Source organism: Leptonychotes weddellii, chromosome 5 (genome assembly GCF_054177405.1).
Source record: "Leptonychotes weddellii isolate Sample4059 chromosome 5, ASM5417740v2, whole genome shotgun sequence".
Classification (NCBI taxonomy): Eukaryota; Metazoa; Chordata; class Mammalia; order Carnivora; family Phocidae; genus Leptonychotes; species Leptonychotes weddellii.
The window spans coordinates 56682243-56709869 of NC_138373.1; the positions used below are offsets into that span (position 1 = coordinate 56682243).

At 36.1% G+C, this 27627-nt stretch overlaps 1 protein-coding gene and 1 long non-coding RNA gene across 3 annotated transcripts in view; one reads left to right on the forward strand and one right to left on the reverse strand.

Moving 5' to 3' along the window:
• ENKUR (enkurin, TRPC channel interacting protein) lies at positions 1–23879 on the forward strand. 2 transcript variants are annotated; one of them, XM_006746265.3, is made up of 5 exons: positions 1–545; positions 6672–6817; positions 10554–10777; positions 14420–14566; positions 22647–23879. In XM_006746265.3, exons 1-5 carry the CDS (start codon positions 469–471, stop codon positions 22818–22820), a joined length of 768 nt encoding a protein of 255 aa, XP_006746328.1. In that variant the 5' UTR covers positions 1–468; the 3' UTR covers positions 22821–23879. The 2 variants fall into 2 exon arrangements, with proteins under 2 accessions (XP_006746328.1, XP_081676903.1); XM_081820777.1 differs by having other exon boundaries at positions 1–335.
• The window catches only part of LOC145721670 (uncharacterized), an 83596-nt gene continuing 69151 nt past the window's right edge, over positions 13183–27627 (reverse strand). Inside the window, exons 3-4 of the long non-coding RNA XR_014145503.1 lie at positions 22614–22760; positions 13183–13499 (exon numbers count right to left, since the gene is read on the reverse strand). This is a non-coding gene — a long non-coding RNA (uncharacterized LOC145721670). The remainder of the gene's footprint in view (positions 13500–22613; positions 22761–27627) is intronic.

Below are 27627 nucleotides of genomic sequence, written 5' to 3' on the forward strand. Positions count from 1 at the left end.
GGCGGCGCTTCCGTACTGTCTCCGGTGGAGTGTGTGTTTCTCTCCAAATATGCAGAGACAGAAACGTGCAGTATTTTTAAGGGGATGCCGTTCAACTCATTATTCCCAAAGGCACATATAAACAGTGGTTTCCATATTGAACTCCAGCAGAAAAACTGCAGGGGGAAGAGAGGAAACCTAGTTTACCGTGCTGCCGTCCACTTCCCCGTAGCCTAGCAACTGTTTCCAAGGCAACCACGCCGTCAACAACGCTAAGCAACCCCGAGATAATTAGAAGGCCTGTTTTATTTTCTTCCCAAGAGAGGACTGCTAAGAAGAGGTCAAAGGGAAATTAGGTAAAAGAGAGAAACCTTAGTTCTGTGAGAAGACAAGAGTAGGAAAGGAAAGGGGAAACCCCGTGAAGATAGAGACAGATATTGGTATAGTGAGAAAAAAGTTGATTATTTTTAAGGAGTCATTTTGGTGGCCATGGATACAACTTGCTTTTCTGAGAGCATTTATAACCTCATACCCATTGACTCGAAGGAGCCTCCCCAGCCTCCTAGGTATGTGGGTAAGCAAAGATTATCACTTGAAACAAGAATAAGGATTAATTATGCTATTTCAGGATTGACCATCATATGACGTTGAAAAAGAAATAACATACATTTTTGTCTCAGTGAAGTACTCTTGGATGTCAGCTTCTTAAGGAAGTGGCTGCAAAATCTAGGTATTTCGCATCTCACAATTCACAGAGAGGGCCATCCGTGATGAGAGAGGACTATTTTATTATGTTAGCCACCGCCTGTTAATACAGTATGTAATTGTTTTGTAATTAGATAAATTGTTCATACATGATGGGGTATACAAAATGGCCTGAAATTTTTTGTTGCTGTTGAAAAGAGAAAATCATTTATATTATCCTGTGTTAGGATACTTGTTATTTGGTTTCAGGAGTTCATTGTTTTACTTCTGACTACACTACCACTCCCTCTCTAAAGGGATGGTAGTTATTTATTTCTGAGATTATTGTCAAAAATAAATTCTTGTTTGTTCTGAAGCTCAGTCTTTTATTGGTAAAACAAAAGAGATTAAGTTCTAAGGTCTTTTCTGGATCTGATAATTGGATAGAAGGAAGAGTAGATGGATGGAGGCCCAAAAATATGTAATTGAGTTAAAATTCTTACATAGGTGTTAGGACCCCTTAAATTCCCCACATTTCAAAACGTTACCCCAAAGTAAATATCTCAGTTAATCTCCTGTGTAGTGGTTTAGAACTTATGTAAATCTATGAAGAGAAAAGAAGGTAACTCGTGCAGAAAATCTCATTCCTCCTAGTACTCGAATATTTGCTGGGTTTGTTTTTTTTTTTTTTTTACCCTTCTTCTTTTGCTGATGCAAGTCAAAAGCACATTGAAAGAGCACTAGCCTAAACAGCAGGCTCTGAAAAGAATTGGTTTGGGAATCATGAATAAATTTTCAAATTAAATGATTCAGATAATCTTTACTTTTCCTTTCAGATCTAATGGCCAGTTATTTTTACTAGTAATTACTTGGGGTGCACGACATAAACAAGTGGGCACATCCTTCCATTTTAAGCCTGAGTATCTGGTTTTAACAAGAGTAGTACCCGTATTATTTTCTATTAGCTTCTCAAACTCTAGTTGAGAATGGAAAGAGGAATGTAAAGTAAAATGTGATGGAGTTGCAGGGTTTATGAGGAGGATTCAAATTAACTATTGCTGAATGAATTTTTGGTCAAAAATTCCTGTACGTTGTACTAGATAAAGCTCCCCCTTTCTGTAACCACTGGTAGATTGTATTTTCTATAGAGTAGTGAATTTGAATGTTAAGACATTTTATGAGATAGGTGTTTTGTTCACCGGTAAATTAAAAAGATGCCCCTTTACTGCATCTAAGTAATTTTTTCAAGAAATTTCATAGGAACAATCTTTATTCATTTGGCAAGCAATAACTGAGCCGCTATTATGTGTATAACATTGCCCTTGGAGAATGTTCTTGGGAAATGTTGCATGTGACAGCAAAAACTCCTTGGTTGACTCTGAAGGTGTAAGTAGGAAAAAGGAACTCATGGTAAAGGGAATAGAAGGCATCCAAATGCAGTGCCAAAGAACTCTCTCTGTTAGAGTGAGACTATCTACAACAACTTCCACTGTCTGCAACAACCCTGAGAAGGTTTTAATTTGATAATTAAACCACCAGTAAATCAAACCACCAATATATAAACCACCAATATATAAAAACAGAACATGATAACACATTTAACACATTCCTCTCACCACACTAACATTTACTTGCCCTGACCCAATCCCCTTACTAATAATAAGAATTAATCATAAGAAAGAAATGTATTAACCTACAAGACTTATTTGCATTACTGAGTTACAAACCCAGCTTCAAGGAAACGCACTGCAGCTCTTTGCAAAATTAGCAAGATGACTGTCCAGCTTTCACAAAGAGGTGGATTCCTCAGCAACTAACTGCATGTGATCGCCCACACCTCAGAGGTTACAGTCTCCTTGGGACACTGAAGTATAAACATTAATATGTTTATATATAGTATATATATACTATATATATATAGTATGCAGTTTATACTGCAGACTAACAATAAAATCATATATTATTGGAAACCCTAATGAGAGATGCAGGTAACAAAATGAGAACTTAGAAAATGGATATATGTAATGAAAGTGGGGTGAAGGGCATCCTCTTGCAGTTGAACTTAATGAGCTGGGACTCAAGATATAACAGTGTTAAAGTCAATGAGAAGCCATGAATCCATTTTCAAAATTTCAGTGGCTCACGATGCATGAGATGGTTTCCAAGATGCTCACCAAATTTGTCACCCTTCTATTGATGGTTCCAGTTACTTAATGTCTCTGATCATTCTGTCTTTCCCTTTTGTTTAAAGTAATATTCCAGGTATGTACCGAACAGCCCATGGTACCATTATCTCTTTCCTTGCAATGCAGTACTTTTATTAATACACTCATTAGCATTTTGACATTCATTTCCCCACCGTTGCCTCACATTGAAATTTCCACATGAATTATGACCAAGGTTGGTCTCTACCATCCTATAATTAATGTAACTGTTTTTGATCTAAACTCGTTGTCTATGAAGATAGTTTTGAACTTTGAATCTTTCATATACTCTCTCAACGATCCCTCCCAGCTTTGTGTCATTTGCAAATCTAATAAGTATGTCTTTTCTATCTCCATCTGTCATTGAACAGGGCAAGTACTTTGGTTACTAAACACCTCTTTCTAGGCTGAGAGCAATACTGGTTTTGAGGGTTCAGTGAGTCATCCATATGCATCCATTAATCTATTCATATTTCTCTACCTTATCAGTAAGGACAAGAGGCTTTGCTAACATAAAGATGTATATTATGTCTAAGGTATTTTCCTGATTTATGAGTCAAATAATCTTAAAAAAAATTATGTTCATTTCAGTGACCTGAAACTCCAAATGGCTCGTTTAATCATTGCTCCTCTACAAGTTTTTAGATGCTCTCCAAAATTGACATCAGGCTCACCGTTGTGGGGTTTCTGGATGCATGCTTTTTAAAAATGGGAATATTTAATGTGTAAGCACCGACTAGTTGGCTGTTTTGGTTTTTTTTTTTTAAGGCTTTCTGGTTTTCACTGATGTTAATTAACTGTGACATGTAGTCAGAATTTCATTCTCAGAGCTCCTCATTCTTCTTGGACTACCTTTCATTTTATTCAATTTCCATACTGTTAAGTCTGTATCTTTGGAGGCTTTGTAACATCTCTTTGTTTAAAGTCTAGTTATATATCTAACTTTGCTAAGCAATCTTGACTATTATGAAATCTTAGATGACGAGGTCATTTTCTTCTGAGATTCTTATCTACTTTGCTGACAATTTGTAGCCAATAATTCAATTGGGTAAAGCAGTAGTCCTTTAAAATGAACTTATATTCAAAGAATGTAAAAAATATTCCAAAGTCTTTATTTTTAGTATAATGAAATTTTATGTTAAAATTCCCATTGTTACCATATATGGTCTCAGAGTTTTATGACCAGTGTTAGAAATTGTTTATTCAGATTTTTAATTTGGCTGTCCAGTCTCTGCAGACTTCCATAATAATAACACTTTTCTTCATCTCTTGTAAAGAAAAGAAAGTAAACTTTACATGTACTAATATGTAAAGAGATTATATTAAGTTATATTTCATACATAGATAGAACTATAGAAAACTGAATTTATTTGGAAAATGGATTGAGGGGATAGAGGAAAACTAGATTTTTATTCATTTTTTAAAATTGAGATATAATTGGCATATACCGTTATATTAGTTTCATCATTTTTTTCTATTTTTGTAGTTTGGAAAAGTAAAAAATTATTCAAATAGAATAAAACGTATTGTTTTGTGTAACAAATGGCTAAGCTTTCAGTTCACAAAATAATGTACTGAATCACAAGATTGAAAATTAAAAAGGTGAAAGTATACACACTTTTCTTACCATAAGGAAAGCTATTTTATTAATCAAGAGATAATATCTGCCAGTTCCAATTTGCATATGAAATTTATGGTACAAGTTTGAATTGAACATTATTTTCTGAAGGTATCTAATAAACTCATTCAGTTTAGACCATAATTGATCCCTAGCCATTGAATTCAAGATTGAGGAAAGGTCCCTAAAAGCAAGAAGTAATTCAATGTTTCTCCAAACAAATTTATCCACATTAAGTAAGAAGAAGATAATACGAGTTGTTAAAAGTGGTATAGCTGAACTTCTGCTTCCAATCAAGGATGGAATTTACCCTCTCACCTTAAACAACTAAAACACTAGGGGGGAAAAGTGTAAAACAGTAGTTTTCAGACAATGGACAATAGGCAGCACAGAGCAGTCATCTCTAAGAGAAGAGAAACAAGCCTCACAATTGCCCAACATTCTTCCTAGAGAGTTTCCAGACCAAAGTCCAGGAAAGAGGAATTGAAACAAGACCCAGCAGTCCCTTGAGTTAAAGGAGACAGAGTTCAGAGTCTGGGGAGGTCAAGGCATGTAGAATTCACAGCACAGAGACACAAAATATCAGAGAGGAGATGACTGGAGAGAGAGAAAAAGAGAGAGAGAGTGTGTGCTATAGAAATATGCAAGAAGATTTTTCTGAAGTCTTTGGTTAACAGTACATGTATGTAATGAAACCACAGAGGCCAGAGAAATAACCAACAGAAGGTAGTAGAGCCAGATAAAGTTCAAATTCCCACCAGCCAGAGTGGAAACACCTAAGGCATAGGGCATTGAGTAGTGCACTCAATAGTATATTGCCTCAGTAGTGGGGCCAAATTAGAACTAGACTCAAAGCTCTTCTGGACCCAGAAACATAATGCATAGCCAAAAGAAAAATCAGTCAATACAAACAGACAAAGAAATGACATCAATGCGAGAATTGGTAGACAAGAGCATTAAAACTATTTTAAATATTTTCCATGTATTCAATAAGGTAGAGGAAAACATGAGAAAGATACAAAGAGAAATGGAAGGATAAAAAAAAGACCAAAATCTAACTCCTAGACATAAAGGGTACCACTTCTAAAATGAAAATGGTCTACTGAATGGTATTAACAGTAGCTAAAACACTGAAGAAAATACTGAATTTGAAAACATAGTAATAGAACAATACAAAATGAAAGAAAAAAACTGAAAAGGAAAACAGTGAATCAGAGAGTTGTAGACAACATCAAGGAGCCTAACATAAGCATAATTAGAATCGCAGAAGGAGAGGAGAGAGATGGGTAAACAGAAAACATATTTGAATAATGGCCAAAATTTTGACAAAGTTAATGAAATTTTCAAATCCACAAACCCAAGAACCACAATAAGCCCCAAGCAGAAAGAAGAAAAAGAAGGAAGAGAAGGAGGAGGAGAAGAAGACCATACCAAGAGATATTACAATCAAATTTCTTAAAACCAGTAATAAAGAGAAAAATCTTAAAAGCAGCCAAAGAAAAAAGAAACATCACATACAGAAGAAGAAGAAAGATAGCAGATATCTCATCAGAAACAATAGAAGCCAGAAGTTACAAAGTCCTCAATGCACAAGAAAGGGTATAAGTTGGAAATTTGGATTTACACAATGAAATAACACTGGAAATGGTAAATATACAGTAAATATTAGAAATTATTTTTTTCTCTTTAAATTTATTTAAAATATAGTTAGCTTTTTACAGGGAAATAATCACAATGAATTATGGGTTCTATAACACATTGAAATAAAATATATTACAACACTGGGACAAAGGTGGGGGAGGGGGAAATGCAAATATTCTTTTGTACGGTTCTTATACTGTATGTGACATGGTACAATGTTACTTGAAGGTAGGCTTTGGTAAGTTAAACATGTATATTGTAAACTTTAGAACATCCACAAAATAAAGTCAAACAAAAATAAAAAATAAGGCAAAATAAAAAGAGGAAGAATGAACAAAGGGGTACGTAGAAAACAAATAGCAATATAGGAAATTTAAACACAAATATATTTTTTAAATTACATCAGATATCCATTGTCTAACTACACTTCATGTCTGTCTCTGAATGAATATAGACTTATATATATTTAAAAAGTGTATCTTTTCTTAAACTTAAAATCACTTTTACTGGAAATACAAATGCTACAATTTTTTTTTAAATTTTAGGTACATATCCATTTTTAAGACATCTGTAAAAGATAACCTGCAAAAACATAAAGCTGCAATGAAGACTATGGGACCACCAAAAGTTGAAGTACCTTCTCCAAAGGATTTCCTGAAGAAACATTCAAAGGAAAAAACTCTACCACCCAGTAGGTTTTATCACTCTTTCTAATGTTAAAAGTGCTAACAGATCATTTAACTAGAATTATCTTACTGCCAATGAATATTAAATGTTCACAGGTGATAAGTTTATCTCATATTTAACAGAATCTGAAATTCTAGGAGGAAGTAGAAGTAGAGAATGTAGTAGAAAAAGAAGGTGGAGAATACTAAGTTGTCCCCAAAATAGACTTTCCCTGTGATGGTGCAGGCTTCTGAAGTACATCTTGGTCTATCCAATAAAGCCCTACCTCCCGCCCCACAAGCCAGATGATTTCAGTAACAAATAACAATTTTCTTGAGTTTGAAACCCCAGTGAGAAGATTACCTGGCATCTAAACTGTGTCTGGTCTTTTCTGCAAGAGATGAGACTCACAACTGTTATACCAGTTGAAGCAACTATCAGGCATGGGCTTTATCTCTCCCAGATCTCTAAGACCATTAGGACAGTAAATGAGTCAGGTGTAATGGAGGAGCCTTCACAAATGAGTGGGAGACAAAGCCAGCTTCTTGGGCATGTGTGCAGTCACACAGGGCTGTGTGCTTAGAAGCTTGGTTTAATGCTCTGCTTTTGCCCTCTTGAAACTCTTAATTTTTGGTCAAGGAGCTCCACGTTGTCATCTTGTACTAGGCCTTGCAAATGATGTAATTAATCATGGTCATAGAATATATAGATATTAGGAAGATTAGGAAGAAGGCTATCTGGAAAATGGACAGGTATGTATGCATGGAAGCAGCTTCTTCCCATCCTGGGTGTGTCTTTCCTGATGTTTTAGGACAATAGAGAGGAGAGGGAAATTAGTCTCTCTCTTTTGCAAAGTTAGTCTTTTTATGTTGCCTGCCATCAAGGAAATAATACAACATCTCAAGCCCAGCTAGGGTGTTCCTTTTGACAAAAGTGAAACTACTTCTCCTTATGGCAATATTTTATATCCCACAATCCTCTCTCATAACCCATAATGCCATGACAAAGGATGAGGATATTATCAGGAGAGATGGAAAAAGCACATCTAAAAATACAATATTCTTGCACAAATTCATGTCTTTCAAAAGTCTCTCTTGTATCTTTCTCAAGGGGAGTTTTGGTATTTTGTGACCCACAACCACTTGAGAACACTGGAAAATCTTAAAATGGGATTAGTTTATTTCAGTGATATTACTTCGGTTTTCACGTATCCTCTCTAGAGTTAAATACATTACATAACAACTACCAAACTATATAAATCCTAAATATCAAATAAGGAAAAAGGGAAGTCTATCTCTTCCCTTATATAACAGGACAAAACAAACACAAAATTATATTGGCCTTATGAATAATCAAGAAGGTCGGTTGTTGCAAGAGTTCAATCCAACGAGTTAAAGGTAATATAGACCAAGGCTGCTTCGAGTCTCTTTTTGAATATTCTGTCATTTTGAACACAATAGTTTTGAAGACAGAAATTTGCTAGCACACTGAACAATACTTAACAGATACATGAATATTTCTCTAAATTCAATTGGTAAAACATCTGCGTGACAACAAGGCTGTGTTGACATTACCATTTTGATATAACCTTGAGAAAACCATTTGGTTTTCAGATTTATTATCACAACTATCAAATACCTCGTGAAAAGAAATCCTCATCCCATTTTCCAAGCCTCGCCCCATTGCCAACCCCTACACCTGGGATGAGAGAAAAGATGATGTTTAAATAGATGTAACATAAAGTAAAGACGGGGCTGGCTCTAGGTACCATCCAGTGAATAACCAAAACCAACCAAGGGTTGTAATTTACTCTACTTACTCACCTAAGAATGAATTATCAGTCTTTCTAAACTGTTTCCTCATTTTCTAAGAATTCAGCTTTACCTCTTATATACATTTCTAAAGCTACAGATTTCCTTATATTACATTTGCATGCACTTTCAATTCATAATTAAATTGGGCTTCTTAATATTTTCAATGTGAACATCTAGAGGATAGATAACTCTAGTTTTTCAGGCAAACAGATTTTGCAAACCTCATTTGGTTGAGTGTATCTGGTAGAAGGAAGCTATTTGGGTTGTAACAACGAGCCCTTATTCTCTGCTCCAGGCTTTATAGGAACTCCAAATTCAATTTCTAACAATGCTCACAGCATCTCATTAATACGTTAAATCGGAAGATACTATTTTGGTAGATCAGAAACAGTAAACAATTTCACATATAGTTCAAGCAAATATATACATTATATTCTACATATTAAATTTTATTTTTTCTTTTCCCCCTATAATGTAAACTCCATGAGAACAGGGACTTTGTCTCTTGTTCATTGCTGTATCTGCAGTTCCTAGAGCATTAACTGGGGACATAGTATTTCTCAACAAAAACATATTGCATGAATTAATGAATAAGTAAATATTCAAAAACTCCTTTATAATATTTCTGGGTGTGTAGAATTAATATCAGTAGTGTTGACTTGCTAGGGCTGCCATAACAAAGTATCACAGACTGACTGAGTGGCTTAAACAGAAATGTGTTTGGTACTGGTGTTAGGGCTTCAACATATGGATATTGGGAGGGACACAATTCAGCCCATAACAAGAGGTTAATCCAGTCCTCAAACATTTAATAATAAGTATCATTTTTCCTGCTAATAAAAGATAGATAGGGGCACCTGGGTGGCTCAGTCGGTTAAGCATCTGCCTTTGGCTCAGGTCCTGATCCCAGGGTCCTGGGATCGAGCCCCATATCGGGCTCCCTGCTCGGTGGGAAGCCTGCTTCTCCCTCTCTCACTCCCCCTGCTTGTATTCCCTCTCTCGCTGTCTCTCTCTCTGTCAAATAAATAAAATAAAATCTTAAAAAAAAAGTTACATAAACTCATAAAAAGTTCAAACAGTGCAGAAATGAATAAAGGCAAAGTACCTAGGATTGTGTGGAGGTAAGATTTGGGTAAGGTTTTGTTAAGATGGCTGTTGCCTTCAGTTTTTGGAAATAAATTGTAATTATTTTACATTTTAGCATTCTGACAAACCATTTTGATGTGGCTCTATCAAAATAGATGAGTACGGATGGTCAGCTTGAAGAAGCTGTGTAAAAATGGCCAGTCTCATCTGCTGCTAATGAAGAGAATGTGGTAGAGAGAAATAAATAAGATCAATTCTGGATAGTAGTAATTTTAGGAAGTGAGATGCAATCAGGGAGGAGTGAACTGGAAACTTCAACTGTGTTGGTAATTTGTATTCATTAAGCTGCATGTTGGGGACAAAGCTATTACATGATCTTCATACCTTATAATAAGAGTTCTAGTGAAAAAATTCCATAATTCTTGGACTTTCACCAAGTTTGACTTATTGGTGACTTTACAGTAACTTTCCTCTGAAGAAACAATTACCAGTAATATTGCTAGTACTCAGAAAAGAGTAAAGTTTCTTTGAATTTTTTTCAGTGAAAAAGCTAAACATTTATTGTTGATATCTTTATAAGATAATACTTTCACAATAGCTAGTATAAATATACTAGTTAGCTAACATATGATTGGGGTGCTTATCTTCTTCCCTTAGACTTGTATACTCTTCTTCAACATATTAATTGATTATTTTGTGCTTAATTTTTGGCATTTATGATTACTGATTTACCCCTAAATATTTGAATATATTATTAATAAAACTCTAATATACTACTGGTAAAATATCTAGATATTATAAGTAGTACTGAATAGCAATGTTTATAATTTAATATTAATAAGAAAATGTTATGTTTAACAGAAAAAAGGTTTGATCGGAATGAGCCCAAAAAGCCTCCTGTGCCACTGAGGACTGATCATCCAGTCATGGGACTACAGAGTGAAAAAAATTTTATAAATACAAATGCAGCCAATGTCATTATGGGAGTGGCTAGAAAGCCTAAGCCAATTTATGTTGACAAAAGAACTGGAGACAAGCATGATCTTGAAACCTCAGGACTAGTTCCAAAATACATCAATAAAAAGGTAGCCTTGTGATGTATTAATGAGACCTAAAATGCAAATAATTTAAGTATGGTGTTCACAGTGATTATCCATATTATTATTAATAGTGCTCTCACAGGGCAAATTATTCCTCTGCAATCTGTGTTTGGTCCAAATCTAATGTGATGAAGTTATGGAGAATTTGGAATGAATAACACCATGTAGTCCAGTAGAGGAAAGCTCTAATTGTTTCCCCTAATTTCAATTATTAATATATTTAACAATTATAGCAAACATTCTCCAAAAGATGTTAATTTTTAGTGTGGTGGACATTTTGTGAACAGCATAGGCATGACTAAGAGTCATTACTAAGAAATAACCTTTCAGAAAGTCCTAAGATTTAGTCATTAGGTTGCAGTATCTTGATAAGAGAATGAGGAAAAATGAAGAGGAAAATAATTTTAGAGCCATCCATCCTATCAATGTAGTATAAATAATTCACATTACAATTTCAACTTGAATGTGTTTGGAATAAAGCAGACCTTGAAAGTACTGTACAATAAGCTAGTCCTTTTGGGACCTTCATCTCTATCTGAAAAGGTGCTTATCAGATAGGCATACAATTTCATTGTTGAAAACTATAGGAGCTTCAGTTTGTTTAAATATAGAAGATCTTTAAAATTTAAAAAGCTTACAAAAATACCTATATAAAACCTATTTTGCTTTGTACTTTGTATACTTACAGAGTATAAAACTGCTAGGAACACATATAGTAAAATATGAATGCAAAATCCTAAAGAATAATAATCCATAATAATAAACTGTGGCAAAAAAGAAAGGAAGGACAGAAGGAAGAAAGGAAGGAAGAGGAAAAACAGAAATTGCAATAGTGATGTATGAGGGGTTTGCATCAAGGTAGTCCAGTGATCTACCATGATGAATCCAGTGCCTGTTCAAAATCAAAACGGGAACCTCCAGGCTGTTGTCAGAGTACACCACTTACTCTCTGTGGAAACTCTTGTCACTCAATAAGCTAAGACACTTTTGGGAGACCTTAGCAAGTATCTAGGGGTTGGCAGCACATGGCAATAAAGTTATTTCAGGCTTCTCTGAATACTTCCTCCTGTGTCCTGAAGGCTGCTCATAGCCCTTGTCCCATAGGGGATGAAAAACAGAAATTTCACTTTAAAACAACTTCCAATCCATTATTTGTCCACTATGATGTAGAAACCCTTCTCCTTTGCCCACACTGTGCCCCTTCTTCTGGCTGCCTTCTGCCTAAGCTGTCCACTTCAGTACATTTTCTGCCCTGAACAGAAAATTGAGAGTATTCATCATGGAGACAGAAAAATATTCAGTTAGTCTTCCTGTGCTCGTTTACCAAGCATGCAAACACTCTGCACCTCTTACACTCTTGGTGTTGATGGCCAGGCATTCAGGGTTCATGAAGGACTTTCTCAACTTACTCTCCACTGATCAGTTAAGTTTTTAAAACCCAGAGCACCTGAGTGGCTCAGTCAGTTGGGCAACTGCCTTCGGCTCTGGTCATAATCTCAGGGTTCTGGGACTGAGCTCACATACCGCTCCCTGATCAGCCAGGAATCTGCTTCTTCCTCTGTCCTTCCCCTGATCATTCTCTTTCTCTCTCTCAAATGAATAAATAAAATCTTTAAAAATGTATAAGGCCCATGTGAAGGAAATTATAAAGTTTAAAAAAAGATAAAACCTATTAATGGTAAGTGAGAGATCAAGTCTTTAAAGGGCAATGCCATTTTTATAAAAGTGAGTGAACCTCATGTTTTAGTTTCACATAAAATATGGTATGCCCATTTGTGCCATGGGAAACCATCTGGGAAAACAAACTGAAGCACTGATGATTGCCTGAGGTCCACGGCAATGGGCGTGAGACATCGTTTCAAATTCTGACTCTACCACTTAACTCTGTGATCTTTCACACATTATTAGATTTATCACAGGTTTGTAGTGAGGATTAAATGATATAAAATCTATCAAGGACTTGACATGATATCTGGCACCCAATAAAAGTTCAATAGAGAGTGGGTAGTATTAATTATTAACATTAAGAGTATGCATTAGCCCTCAGTGATCCAGCATGTGGGAATATTTCAGATCACTGAAGCTTTTACCCATGTGCGAGATAGTTCTTTTTCCTAAAATGTATTACGTTATTCCCTTTATTAAACAGAATATGCCAAATATAAATTTAATCTCTTTGCAATGACTCAGAATCATCATTATGAGCATCAGTAACTACTTAGCTGTAATGAGGTTTTGCCCTCAGTGTTTCCTCAAGTCAATTGGACTGTTTACCACTGCACTAACTTACCAGAATTCTGTGCTCTTAGAATTTATTTGTAGAGTGTTTTGCAACTTGCTGGAACACATTTATAGCTAGGATTTCAAACTGTCCCTTTTTTCAGCCGGGATAGGTTAAGTGATGCTTTGGTAACAAATAACCCCTGATTTCAGTAGCTAAAAGCAACTAAGTTTTATTGTTTGCTTATTGCTCCATGTCCATTAAGTGTTGGAAGTTCTGCTTCTTGTCCTCATTCCAAGACACAGGCAATCCCAAATATTTCCCATCATTATACTAAACAGAAAAAGAACATGGCAAGTCATCCATTAATTCTTGAGGCTTCTACCCAAAAGGGACAGAGGTTACTTCCACTCTCTTTGGGCAAGTCAGGTCACATGATCACATCTTACTTCAAGGGGATCAGGAAAGTGTTGTCCCATCAATTGCCTGCAAGGAGAAGAACCAGAATGTTTATGAATAATTGTAATGACTATCATACCTATTGACAGCTGCTTCCTCAGAGAGTTTTTCACTGACCTCCTTATTTATCTAAAATATTTCTTCCCCCTTACTATTCTTTGTTTCAGTTTGGAGCACTGATACATATATTACTTTATACTCTATTTTTGGTGAGTTGCTCTCACTGTAGAATGCACATTCCATAAGGACAGAAACTTGCCTTTCTTATTCACTAGTATACCTGGCATCAAGTAAATTCTCAAATGATTTTTTGAAAAATAAACAAGGAGTAGTTCTGTTCTGTATACAGTGGTATCAAGCATAGTTACTAGTCTGAAAAAAACCACAGCGGATTGCTTCACTGTCTATCCTTGTAAGCAGCCCAGGAGCCTTCAAAATGGATTTGGCATTCCAAAAACAACCTTAGGGTCCCAAGTCAGTTTTTACTTAAAGCAGATGTGCATTGTGTATTTGTTTTTACAATACTTTAGAAGCATTTATCTTCTTTTATATAACAAGAACTTGCAAAAGGGACCTCAAGATATTCAAGATATTTAAAGGTAAAAGCTGAAGCACCTAAAAGAAATAAAGAAAAACCAACTCTTAGAGGTAAAACAAGGACTGAGTCATCAGCCAGGAACAGGTGCTGGAAACATTCAGAAGAGAAAAAACAAGTAGCCACAATAACAATTCAGATGGTTTTAAAAGATGAGAATCAACTAGTTCCCAATGGGAAAAGAAAAAAAAAAAAACCTTGAATTTTGTCAATTTACCATGTTTGGAGCAAAGGCTGTGCTCAAAAAAAATCTGTAACATTTCTTTGTCTCTCAGTCATTAGTTGATGTGTATACATATGTAAGATTGCATTCAGGATATTGATTTTTTTTTTTCTGAAAAATCCTTTTAAGGATTATGGTGTCACACCAGAATATATATGTAAGCGAAATGAGGAAGTAAAGAAAGCCCAAGAAGAATATGATAATTATATCCAGGAAAACCTTAGGAAAGCAGCTATGAAAAGGCTCCCCGATGAAGAAAGGGAGGCGGTTCTGCAGGTAAGCGTTCTGTAATTTATATTCATATGTAGTACTTTCGAACATCTCTGAAAGAAAGGTCCATCATCAATGAATATTAAAGCCTGCACCTTGACTTTGAAATCAGAACACACTCTTTGGGTTATAGTGAGGATTATGAGCAGCACACTGACTCTTTGGGGAGAGCAAAAGTTGTAATTAGGAATTATTGAATCATATTTTGTTTCCAATTTTGTGAGATTCTGTTTTTTCCTGGGGTAGTTAGTGTTGTAAGGAGGCCCATCTTCTCCTTCAGTGAACATGCATAAGTAAAGCCAAAAGGTGTTTTTATTTTCATTGTCATGTCCCTGAATTTTTCAAAAATAATATCCATAAAATAGATATTTTTCACTAGATGGAGCTCTAGAATAATTGAAACTGCTCCTAGACCAACTTTTTTTTTCTTTTCTATAAGCCAAATGTCCAAATTTTAAACTAACCATGTGTTAGGTTTTTTATGTATTTTCCATATTTTGAATAAACTAGGCGTAAAGATATATGGCCTTATGTGTTTAATGCAAGACTTTTATCTGAAGCATTTAAAATATTTTTAGAGAGTATTTATTAAGCACCTAATTGTACTCTTCTATACTCATGATATTGTTATAGGTAAAAATAGTACTTTATTCTTGTTATTTTGAAAGATTTCTACAAAGTCATTTCTAGCAACCTTTTAAAAACAGGAAAAAAATTTTTTTCCACATTAACTTCTGTTGAAAATGGATTTGTATGCTGTCATAAATTCTTAACATTTTATTAATGTCATAATCATTAGTAAACATTTACTAAATTACTGTTTTGCATTAAGTATCATGCTAAGCCTCAAAGATATTAAAAAGGGCATAAGATAAAATTCTACTATAGATAATGTAATATAATGGAGGAGAGGTGATATGTATATATGTACATATGTAAATATATGTGTGCTGTGTGTATGTAGAGATCATAAGTTTTATCAGGTTCTAAGACAGAGTATCCACTGAAGGATGTAGCTGGGCCTTAAACTGCACAGTAAGAGGGTCTTCTGGACAGCAGCAGTGACCTAAGGGCAAAGACTGTGTCTCTTTGTTGACAGCAGTCTCCTTTATGCCTAACTCAGTGCCCAGTATAAACACAGAGGTTTAATATTGGTGTGCTGGAAAGAAGAAAGGAAGAAGGTAGGCAAGAAGGCTGGCAGACATGGAGGTGGGACTTTGGATGTCATTTTCAGAGTACTGGTTTGTGGTCCATTCTCTCTTTCTCTTTCTCTTTCTCTCTTGCTTTCTCTTTCTCCTTCTCCCACCCCATCTCTCTCTAGTTGGATTCTACCATGTATAGAAAGTACAAGCTTTTGTGAAAGCCAGGTTTTTATATCTAAAAACACCAGTGGATAGATCATCCAGACAGAAAATCAATAAGGAAACCTCAGCCTTAAACAACACATTAGACCAGATGGACTTAACAGATAGATACAGAACATTCCATCCAAACCCAGAATACACATTCTTCACAAGTGTATATGGAACATTCTCCAGGATAGATTGTATGTTAAGCCACAAAACAAGTCTCAATAAATTTAAAAAATTGAAATCATATCAAGCATCTTTTCCAACCATAATGGTATAAAACTAGAAATCAGTTACAAGAAGAAAACTGGAAAAATCACAAACATATGGAGATTAAACAATATGCTAATGAACAACTAATGGCTCAATGAAGAAATCAAAGGAGAATTCAAAAAATACTTTGGGGGTGCCTGGGTGACTCAGTCAGTTAAGTGTCTGACTCTTGATTTTGGCTCAGGTCATGATCTCAGGGTCGTGGGGTCAAGCCCTATGTCAGGCTCCCCGCTCAGTGCAGTCTGCTTGAGATTCTCTCTTTCCCTCTCCCTTGCCCCTCCCCTGCTTGCACATTCTCTCCCTAAATAAATAAATAAACAAATAAATAAATAAATAAATAAAATCTTAAAAAAAACAACTTTCAAATGAAAATAGAAATACAACCAAAATCTATGGGATGACAGTTTAAGAGGGGATTTTGTAACAATAAAAATTTCAAATAAACCATCTAACTTTATACCTAAGGGAACTAGAAAAAGAAGAACAAAAGAAGCCTAAAGTTCTAGAAGGAAGGAAATAATAAAGATCAGAGAGCAAATAAATGAAATGGAAACTAAAAAGACTAGAAAAGATCAATGAAAGTAAGAGCTGGTTCTCTAAAAAGATAAACTAAATTAACCTTTAGCTAGACTCACTAAGAAAAAAAGAGAGAGGGTTTAAATAAAATCAGAAATGAAAGAGAAAAAGTTACAACTGAACATAGGAATACAAATGATCATAAAAGAATACTATGAACAGTTCTATGCCAACATTTTGGACAATCTAGAAGACATGGATAAATTCCTAGAAACATACAATCTTCCAAGACTGAATCATGAAGAAGTAGAAAATCGGCATAGACCAAGTACTAGTAAGTAGATGTAATCAGTAATCAGAAAACTCCCAACAAATAAAAGTTCAGGGCCAGATGGCTTCACTGATGAATTCTACCAAATATTCAAAGATTTAACATCTATCCTTCTCAAACCCTTCCAAAAAATTGAACATGAAGGAATGCTTCCAAACTCATTTTACAAGGCCAGCATTACCCTGATACAAAAACCAGTCAAGGACACCATATACACTCACAAATCATAGGCCATAAATATCCCTGTTGAACATACATACAAAGATCCTCAACAAAATATTAGCAGATCAATTTCAACAATACATTAAATGTATCATTTACCATGATCAAGTGGGATTTATTCCAGGGATGAAAAAACGGTTCAATATCCATAAATCAATCAACATTGATATACCATAGTAATAAAATGAAGGATAAAAACCATATGATTATCTCAGTAGATGCAGCAAAAGCATTTGACAAAATTCAAAATCAGTTTGATGATTAAATCAACATAATAAAGGCTGTCTATGGCAAGCCCACAGCTAACATCATGCTGAACAGTGAAAAACTGAGAACTTTTCCTTTAAGATCAGGAACAAGACAAGGATGCTCACTCTCACCACTTTCATTCAACATAGTATTGGAAGTGCTAGACAGAGCAATTAGGCAGGGAAAAGAAATAAAAGCCATTCAAACTGGGAAAGAAGTAAAACTCACTATTTGTGGATGACATGATTTTATATATAAAGACTCCACCAAACATCTCTTAGAACTAGTAAACGAATTTAGTAAAGTTGCATGTCACAAAATCAATACATAAAAATCTGTTGTGTTTTTATACACTAACAACAAACTATCAGAAACAGAAATTAAGAAAATAATTCCATTTATAATTGCAACAAAAAGAATAAAATACCTAGGAATAAATTTAACCAAGGAGGTGAAAGATCTGTGCACCGAAAACTTAGAAGACATTGATGAAAGAAATTGAAGAAGGCAAACTAAATTGAAAGATATCTCTTGTTCATGGATTGAAAGAATTAATATTGTTAAAATGTCCGTATTATTCAAAGCAATCTACAGATTCAATGCAATCCCTATCAAAATTTCAATGGCATTTTTCACAGAAATGTAACAAACAATCCTAAAACTTGTGTAGCACCACAAAAAATCCCAAATAGCCAAATCAATCTTGAGAAAGAAGAACAAAGTTGAAGGCATCACCCTCCCTGATTTCAAACTATATTACTAAGATACAGTAATTAAAAAAATAGTGTGGTAATGGCATGAAAACACATAGATCAAAGGAACAGAATAGAGAGCCCCAAAATAAACCCATGCATATATGGTCAATTAATTTATGACAAAAGAGGCAAGAATATACAAAAGAAAAGAAGAGTCTTTTCAAAAAGGGTGTTGGGAAAACTGGACAACCACATGCAAAAGAATGAAACTGGACCATTATCTTACACCATATGCAAAATTAACTCAAGATCGATTAAAAACTTGAATGTAGAATGAAGCCATAAAACTCCTAGAAGAAAACATAGGTGGCAAACTCCTTGATATCAGTCTTGGCAATGTTTTTTTTGGGATCTGACTCTTAAAGGCAAGGATGACAAAAGCAAAAATGGACAGCTGGGACTACATCAAACTAGAAAGCTTCTGCAAAGGGAAGGAAGCCATCAACAAAATGAAAAGGCAACCTCCTGAAGGGGAGAAGATATTTGCAAATCATATATCTGATAAGAGGTTAATATCCAAAATATATAATATATATATCCAAAATATAAAATATATAAAGAACTCATACAATTCAACACCACTACCACAACAAAACACCCCCAAACAATCCAATTAAAAAATGGGCAGAGGATCTGAATAGATATTTTCCCAAAGAAGAGATAGAGATGGCCAACTGGCACATGAAAAGATGCTCAAATTAAAACCACAATGAAATACCACCTCACACCTGTCATAATGGCTATTATCAAAAAGATAATAAAAAACAAGTGTTGGTGATGATGTAAAGAAAAGGGAACCCTTGCAGCCACTATGGAAAACAGTATGGAGGTTCCTCAAAAATTAAAAATAGAACTACCATATGATCCAGTGATTCCACTTCTGGGTATTTATCCAAAGAGAATGAAGATATTAATTTGAATCTATATATGTCCCCCCATGTTCACTGCAGCATTATTTTCAATAGCCAAGATATGGAAGCAACCTAAGTGCCCATTGATGTACGAATGGGTGAGGAAGATGTGGCATATCTGTGTGTGTGTATGTTATGCTAAGTGAAATAAGTCACACAGAAAAAGACATACTATATGATTTCACTTATACGTGGAATCTGAAAAACAAAACAAACAAAACAAAACTCATAAACACAGAGAACAGAGTGGTGGTTGCCAGAGGGGAATGAGGTTGAAGGTGGGTGAAGTGGGTGAAGGTAATCAAGAGATACAAACTTCCATTTATAAAAAAAGTCTGAGGATATAATGTGCACCATGGTGACTATAGTCAGTAATATTGTATCACATATTTGAAAGTGGCTAAAAGAGTGAATCTTAAAAGTCTTCATCACAAGAAAAAAATATTTTGTATCTTTGTACAGTGACATGGTAACTAGACTCATGCTGATTATTTCACAATGTATACAAATATCAAATCATTATGTTGTACACCTGAAACTGATATAATGTTATATTATACTTAAAAAACAAACAAACAAAAAAACAGGAAAAGAGAGGAAGAACTTCCCTCAGAACGAAAAGGCTCTTCTGTCCTGTGTCTTTTTAGCTTAGTGGATAAGCAGCCCTCAGTTGCCTAATATGGTCACTGCGGATTTGACAGGACAATAGCAGACCCTTCCTTACATGCCTTATTAGCCAGGTAATATAGCTGCCATGGTAACAGAGCCACCAGCTCTGCTCCTGAGAAGTCCTGAGTCATGTTTCCCTCCATGATTAAGAGTTGCACACGGCACTATGACAACATAGTTGTATGTGCCTGAATAGGCCACATCCTGCTCATTCTTCATAAAATAACAGTCTCATTATACTTAGAGGATTATCCAGTCTAATCATTCCACACTTCTCCTTTGACATATGAGGATATAAAATGCAAATATGTTAAATTTTGTTCATTTATCTATTCATTCACTTGAACAGGCACTGTACCCAGCCCAGGGGGATACTATTGTGAGCAAGACAAATGCACTCTTTACTGTCAGTACACTTAGAGTTTGGTTTACATTTGCCCTTACCCTTGTCACAAAATTATCAAGGAGCCAAACAGGGACTAAAACCCACATCGGCCAAGTCATAGGCCAGGGCTTCCCCTGCGACATGGTTCACACGTGCATAGGAAGTAACAAAAGGAAGCTCTGTCAGTCAGAGATCCAGCAGGAAATACAAGGCACCACCAACCAGGATTCTGAAGCGCATTTATGAAGAACTATTTACAGAAGGAAAGCAGGGCTACAGGAGCCAACAAAAAACTCTGTAGCACCCCAGGACTAAGGACAGCGGGAATCCATCACCACCCTAGGCTAGAAGGGCAGAGGCAAGGAACAGTGTTACCAGAGCCTGGTAAGATCTGGAGCCTGGAAGAGGGCTCACTGCACAGTGTTGCCCTTACACACACGTGAGCCAGAACTAGGGTCCAGGTAACGTCAAGGGAGAGGAAGAAGAAATGCCCCAACCTCTCTCTCCTCCCACCAGTGCCGAGCTCAGAGGCTGGAAGCCTAAAGCGGGGGGTTGAGGGGGAGACACAACGAGAAGGAGGAGCATGGCACTGAAGGCACTTCCTATTTATTTTATGACTGCTTCTCCCTATCTGAAGCTTTTCCCAAACTAACAATAATAAAAAAAATAAAATAGAAGAGAGAGAGGTCAATTAAGAAAAAAAGAAAATCACTATTCCTGCAATGAATAAAAGATTTTTTAGATGAAGTAACAAAAATAAGTCTTAAAAACAGCAGAGAGGCTATGTCAATAGAATATATTAGTTACATTTAGTTCCCATCCCTGCCTGTTGACTTGGATCCAAAGGTTTTTGTACACACTGGAAGATAAAGCAAACTATCCTTTAAAAGATAAAGGCTACAGAGAAAAAGTGTAGCTGCTGTGACCACAAGTAATGTGGAAATATCACTCAAGTAGCTATGAAAAACCTTTGATATTTGAAAGTGTATAAATGCATAGATTTCCTCTCTGCAGTAGGCACCCCTGTGGAGCACTGTGGAAACATAGTTCTCATTTCATAATGAAAGGCTATGAAAAAAGAATTCTTCTGAGGACATCTTTTTGGAATACATCTCATACACCATGAAGAACTGTGCTAACCCATCCCCCTCTTTTTAAAATGTAACCTGGATATTTTCCCTCTTTCTTTTCCTTTCCTTAAATCTTTCATCTAGTCTCACTCAATAAGGGCTCAAAATCTATTGCCCTTTTCCCCAGTCAACCTGGTCTGTACAATGTGCTCTATCCTTATCATCATTTTTACCTAAGCATGGAAATAAACCACTGAAATGTTATTATCCCCCAAAAGTTTCTACAAAATGAAATTTGTACTATGAGGGCTTATTATGAAGATGTTATTATGTAAGAAACTTCTAGTCTTCTCTTACACCTAAATATATAGCCATGGATTTCAAGGACCATATTTTCAAGGCAATATTTTAAATTCTACTTTCAGTTTGACTTTTTGTTTTTGTGTAAATAAAGTGATTTGTGTACCCATAGTGAATAACAAAGTGTTAATTTTGCAAAAATTCATAGCTCAAATTCGATTAGAGGTTTCAACCCATTTTGTCAATGAGACCCTCTAGTGCACTGTGATAAGAAATGGGGATTAGGCAGATGAAAATAACCTTTATTACTCCTTAGAGATCCCTAATTTTGAATTTGTCAGCTTCTGAGAATATAAAACATTAACTACATTACTGAATTAGCATGCATTTACATTTAATGACATCTCAGTCATTTCTGGTATACATTAATGGGACGTATAGACCCCTTGACTATATGAAGAGTTCTTTCTAATATATTGAAAAATACTTAAAGGATCATTTCTTGTTACATTGAATTTTGGCATTTTGTACAATTCCATTTAGTCAAATATAAGCAAATGTGCCATGCAAGTCCAAATTAGGTCTTTTGATGAATGGGGATAATGGTTCAAAACTAAAATCCTAAAGAAAAAAACTAAATTTTTTATAAGAAATAATTTCCTATTCAAAAATATGTCTTGCTTGCGGGGGGCGGGGGGGGCATCGATTCTCACTTGTTTTTACCAAAGCATTTGCTATGAGCTTAATTTCATACTACTCGTAACTCTGCATATGCATATTTAATGGCAAAAACAAGTAACAGTAACATAACAGAGCAAATAAATACTCCCTCTGGGAACTGAGCACACAATCTAGGACAGAATTTGGCCTCTGCACAATATTTCCTGTTACTGTAGCCAAGTACTCAATAAATACATATCGTTTTGTAAAGTTATTTTCATCAGTTTCCTTTACCTATTTACATTTCTCTTCACCAGTACACTATATATATTTTTTAACCATTTATGTTACTTTTGCAATTACCTTCGTATTTAGAGTTCTCATTCCCATTTACAGGGGCTGAAGAAGAACTGGGAAGAGGTGCATAAGGAGTTTCAGTCCCTCTTGGTGTTCAGTGACTCCATCCCAAAGAAGATCCGCAAGCAGAAGCTGGAAGAAGAGATGAAGCAACTGGAACATGACATCAGCATCATCGAAAAGCACAAAATTATTTATATTGCCAATAAGTAATAATGGATTTTTTAAAAATATAGTCATTTTAACATAGGGGAAAAAATGAAACTTTGCTTTTCAACGAGGAAAACACTATTAAGAGAATAAAAATAGTTTTTACCAAAATGCTGGGGCAATGATTAAAGGGTAATCAAATTATTCTACCCATGGGAGAGAAACTTTTGTTTTTACCAGCATTAGGATTTCCACGTATAAGCAGAAGTTTGATGTGGCGTGTTCCAGTTTGTAGGGTGATCCATTATTTTTACGTACTTGTTTCACAGAAATATTAATTTCTGGGTGCTGAAGAATAAAGTCAGCACTTGGAACTTCAGATTTTTTCTATACTGCATGAAACAAAGAGCACAACATTAAAAACTGTGAAGTATTTTGAATTGGACATAGTGGCATATGCTTTCTTCCTACTCCAGTGCTTTCTAAACATTGCTTAAGATTCCCACACATTCAACAGCATGCAATCTCTGATAACCTCTGTCATTTGCAGCTCTTCCCAACTGCAAATACCGTCAGTGTCTGTAATGCTAGCTATGCCAAAGAGGAAGGAAATGAAGAGGTAACATAAAATCAAGAAGACAACTTAGAAAATGCATCACTGAGCATAATCAAAGAGAACAGCCTTCTTCTGGGCATATCAACTTTCAAAAACTTTGCTACTCAAAGTGCTTTATTCCATAATTCACTATAGGTGTTTCACTAAAATGGGATGTTCCTTTTTCTTTTTTTGTTCCTGTGTATCTATTTGGTGAATTCTAAAGTTTCCTTTTGTATGATTAATTATTAAGCAATAAGTTTATGCGAGTAGAGCTGTCTTCAACTCAAAATAAGTATATAAGGAGAGTCTAAAAGGAAAGAATTCTTGTATGAAATTTTAAATTAGAGAAATTCAGTAGAACATGAAATACAAAATATCAGAGCAATAACAATGTCTGCTGCTTACACTGATTTTTATCTTATGGATGATGGAAAAAATGGCATTTTTTTAGCTTTTTCAGAAACAGAATTTGAAAGCATTGTAGAAAATCTTACTTTAATTAAATAAAAATGGTTATATACAAATATTTTTGAAAACTCACGTTAAACTTTTTTTCACATCTTTTTATGAACATCATTTCTGTATTTATTACCTTAGAGCAGATATAAAACTACCGTGGGATCCTAAACTTGAAAATCTCCAGTGCTAGCTTCCCACATTCACATTCAAACACACACACACACACACACACACACACACACACACACACCTGGGTCATTCTACCAGGCAGAGGAGGGACAGACACCTGACTCAATGATTGATCAGTGACTGATCAGATTCTCTTTCTCGAGAATGTGAATTAAGAGACACAGAGACCACAGTCATTTGGGAGCAGGCACTTGAGCCTAAAAGGTCAAACTTCATTCCTGCAGCTAGTTTGACTTGGTTTTTATTCCTATTCAAAAGAGCTCTGAGTAGAATAAAAATCCGATGTGGTCTGGCCCTTTGCCTGTGACCTCTTTGGCTTGGTTCCTTGAAATGCTGCCCCCTCCCCACGATGATGGGTGTTCCTATAATACTGAGATATAGATGCCCCTCCCCCCAGTCTTTGCACATTGTTTCCTCTGCCCTTTTCTTTCTCCTCCTGCATATCTGCCTGGAGAAAATCTGCTCTTCAAGAGTTGGATCACATTACATTTCCGTGACACCCCTTTTTGATTTCTCAGACTCAGTCCTCCTCTTCCAGCATTGCTCATGTTGTATTGTGTATATGTGATTATCTGCTGTTTCCCACAAAACTGCTCGCTTCTGGGGGAGAAGGGGCTGTATTTTTTTTGTCTGCATTCCTTAGAATCTACATCATAGAAGGTGCTCAGAAAACCTTTGTTGAATAAATTAATGAATAATGTCCAAACATATACTTTGATGACCCATTGGCATTATTATCACGACATAAATCAGACTTAGAGGATAGGGATTTGGGCCACTAAACAAGGCAGTTGACACCGCAGCAACTAGCTGCATGAGCAAGTCAGGAGAAGGCAACCTCTTGTAGTGCTTATGAGCTCAAGCTCTGGAGTCAGGTGGACGGAGGTTCACATCCCAGCCCAGCACTTATTAACTGTGCTTCAGAATCTTTTTAAGATATGTTTTCCCAGTCTATAAAATGGGGTTGATAACCTATAGCCATGCTTTATAGAGTTGTGATGGGAATGGAATGAAACAACATTACAACAGCATAGTCCCTAGCATGTAGAAAGACAATACATTCCTTACTAAGGTTTATTATTAAGAATCCAATTCTGGGGCACCTGGGTGGCTTGGTCGGCTAAGTGTCCAACTCTTGGTTTCAGCTCAAGTCATGATCTCAGGGTAATGGGATTGAGCCTTGTGTGAGGCTCCATGCCCAGCATGGAGCCTGCTCAAGATTCTCTCTCTTCCTCTGCAACCACCCGCCACCCCTGGTCAAGCTCGCACTCTCTCTCTCAAAAAAAAAAAAAAAAAGAACACTTCAGTTCTGTAGTACTTTTGTCCATTTGGTTCTGGGCCCATTAGCATACTATCAATAGAACTTCCCAAGCTTATAAAATCCAGTTGCAGGAAAGGACCTGATTGAACAGTTTTGAAGTCCTAGCCTGAAATTACCCTAGTCTGGCTAATCTCCTTAGTGGCACATGCAGATGATAACTGTATTTGGAAACAGCTATCTTTAATAACTGGCAAAAATTTGGCAATACTTCCTGAATTACTCAGCACAGATATCCCCCCCCACACACACAAAAGATAAGCTTAAGTCAGTAATGCTGCCAAGCGTCACTAAGGAAAAAGGTTTGCAAGGTTGTCTCCAACAAAGCGTCCTGGGTAATATTTATTAGTGAATGAATGTGGTCCAGGGCCTGAGCTCAAGTCTGAGGGCCCATAGGTTCATTGTTCTCAGGACCTCAGAGACTGGTGCACATGAATTAAAAGGCACATGAATCTGAGTTGCCTCCTGAAGATCGATTTTTTTATTATGATAAAATACATAACAAAACTTACTATCTTAACCATTTTTAAATGTACAGTTCAGTGGGATTAAATACATTCAGTGTGTTGTGCACCCATCACCACCATCTTTCTCTGTAAGCCTTTTCATCTTATAAAATAAACTCTGTACCTTCTAAATAGTAACTCCCCATTCTCCCCCATCCCCCAGCCCCTGGCAACTGCCATTCTAATTTCTGTCTCTATGACACTTAAAAATAGACTAAAGAATTAATAGAAGTTGGGAGAGATGGGGAAAAGAAGGATTGTGGAAGTAAAAAATTCCAAGCAGAATGTAACATATAAAGGATATGGGGCAGGGAACTCTCAACCCATAGGAGGGAGGCAGCCATTGGGGCTGGGGTATACAGCGAAGGGAGAAGGATTCAAGCTGAAGATGAAGAGGGAAGCAACAGGCATTAACCTGTTTAAGCAGAGACGGGGCATAATACAATATATTTTTAAATGATCACTCACTACATAGATTAAAGTAGAAGAACGAATGAATGTGGAGAGACTAGGAGACTATCATAGTCCTCCAGGTGAAGAATATAGTGGCATATACCAGTGCCATGGTAGTGTGAAGACGAAGCATAGCTGCTGGCTTCAAGAAATATATAAAAATAAAAATGTAACTTGTGATGGATTGAAAGGGGAGGAGGTGGGAGATTTCAAGGATGACCACCAAATTTATGATTTTAGCAGCCAAGCAATGGAGGTGCCATTTTCTGAGTTGGGGAAATCTAAAGGTGGACCAGACTGGGGAGGATAGGTAAAGAGATCAAGAATATAATTTTAGACCTTTGTATTTATGACAATCTTGTGACATTTAGTTGGAGATAGATGATGATAAATGATGGTGACAGATAAAATTTTACACATGTATTTATGACAATTCTGTGACATCTAGTTGGAGATAGATGATACAGATAGGTAGGTAGATCGATCGATCGATAGATAGATAGATAATTTGAGTCGGAGGGGTGCTGGGTGGCTCAGTCAGTTAAGTGACTCTTGATTTCAGCCTGTTCTTGATCTCAGGGTTGTGAGATCCAACCCAGGGTTGGGCTCTGCGCTGTGCATGAAGCCTGCTTGGGATTCTCTCTCTCCTTCTCCCTTTGCCCCTCCATGCACATGCTCTCTCTCTCTCTCTCTTTCTCTGTCTCTAAAAAAAAAAAAAAAAAGATCTGGGATAGAGCTATAAATCTGAGAATTCATCAGCATGAATGAGATCACTTTGGGACAAAGTATCCAGTGAGAAGACCATAAATGAGATCCCAATGACTCTACCATGTAGAAGTGAGATGGGAGAGCAGGAAGGAGCAAGTAGATGAGAGAATGAGTGGCCTGAGAGGTCATAAGAAGACCAGGAAGCCAAGGAAATTCAAAAAAGAAGGACCCTTTTCCTAAGGGAGATGCTGGACAATGGGAATGAAATTCTCAACACCCCAGCTGGGCTTTCCTCTACCCTGCTCTGACCAGGATACAGGTCAACTCCTACCTTGGTTTCCCTGCTCCTGTTCTATATTTGCTGTTCAAACTCTTATGCTGAAATCCTCTTATCTCTCTAGATATGTTAATGTCATTGGCCAATGTCACAAGATTAGCATGTGACTTAACTTGTCTATTAATACAGCCCACATTAACAGTTGGACCACCAAAGCCAAGGATACTTTTCAACAGCTCAAGGAAATTTTTCAGTAAGTAAGAAGGCCAATACTGGTTAACAGCATAATTAACTCTTAAGAGGGCAATCTAACTTCTCTCATTTCCAAGTTCTTAGTAACCCACAGAAGGTGATTTGTTCAT

Bases quoted from the DNA above. Each gene is read 5' to 3' on its own strand.
- ENKUR (XM_006746265.3), top strand. From the start codon at position 469: ATGGATACAACTTGCTTTTCTGAGAGCATTTATAACCTCATACCCATT. The intron at 6,818-10,553 runs GTAGGTTTTATC...TATGTTTAACAG, and splicing joins GGAAAAAACTCTACCACCCA to AAAAAAGGTTTGATCGGAAT. The intron at 10,778-14,419 runs GTAGCCTTGTGA...AATCCTTTTAAG, and splicing joins CAAAATACATCAATAAAAAG to GATTATGGTGTCACACCAGA.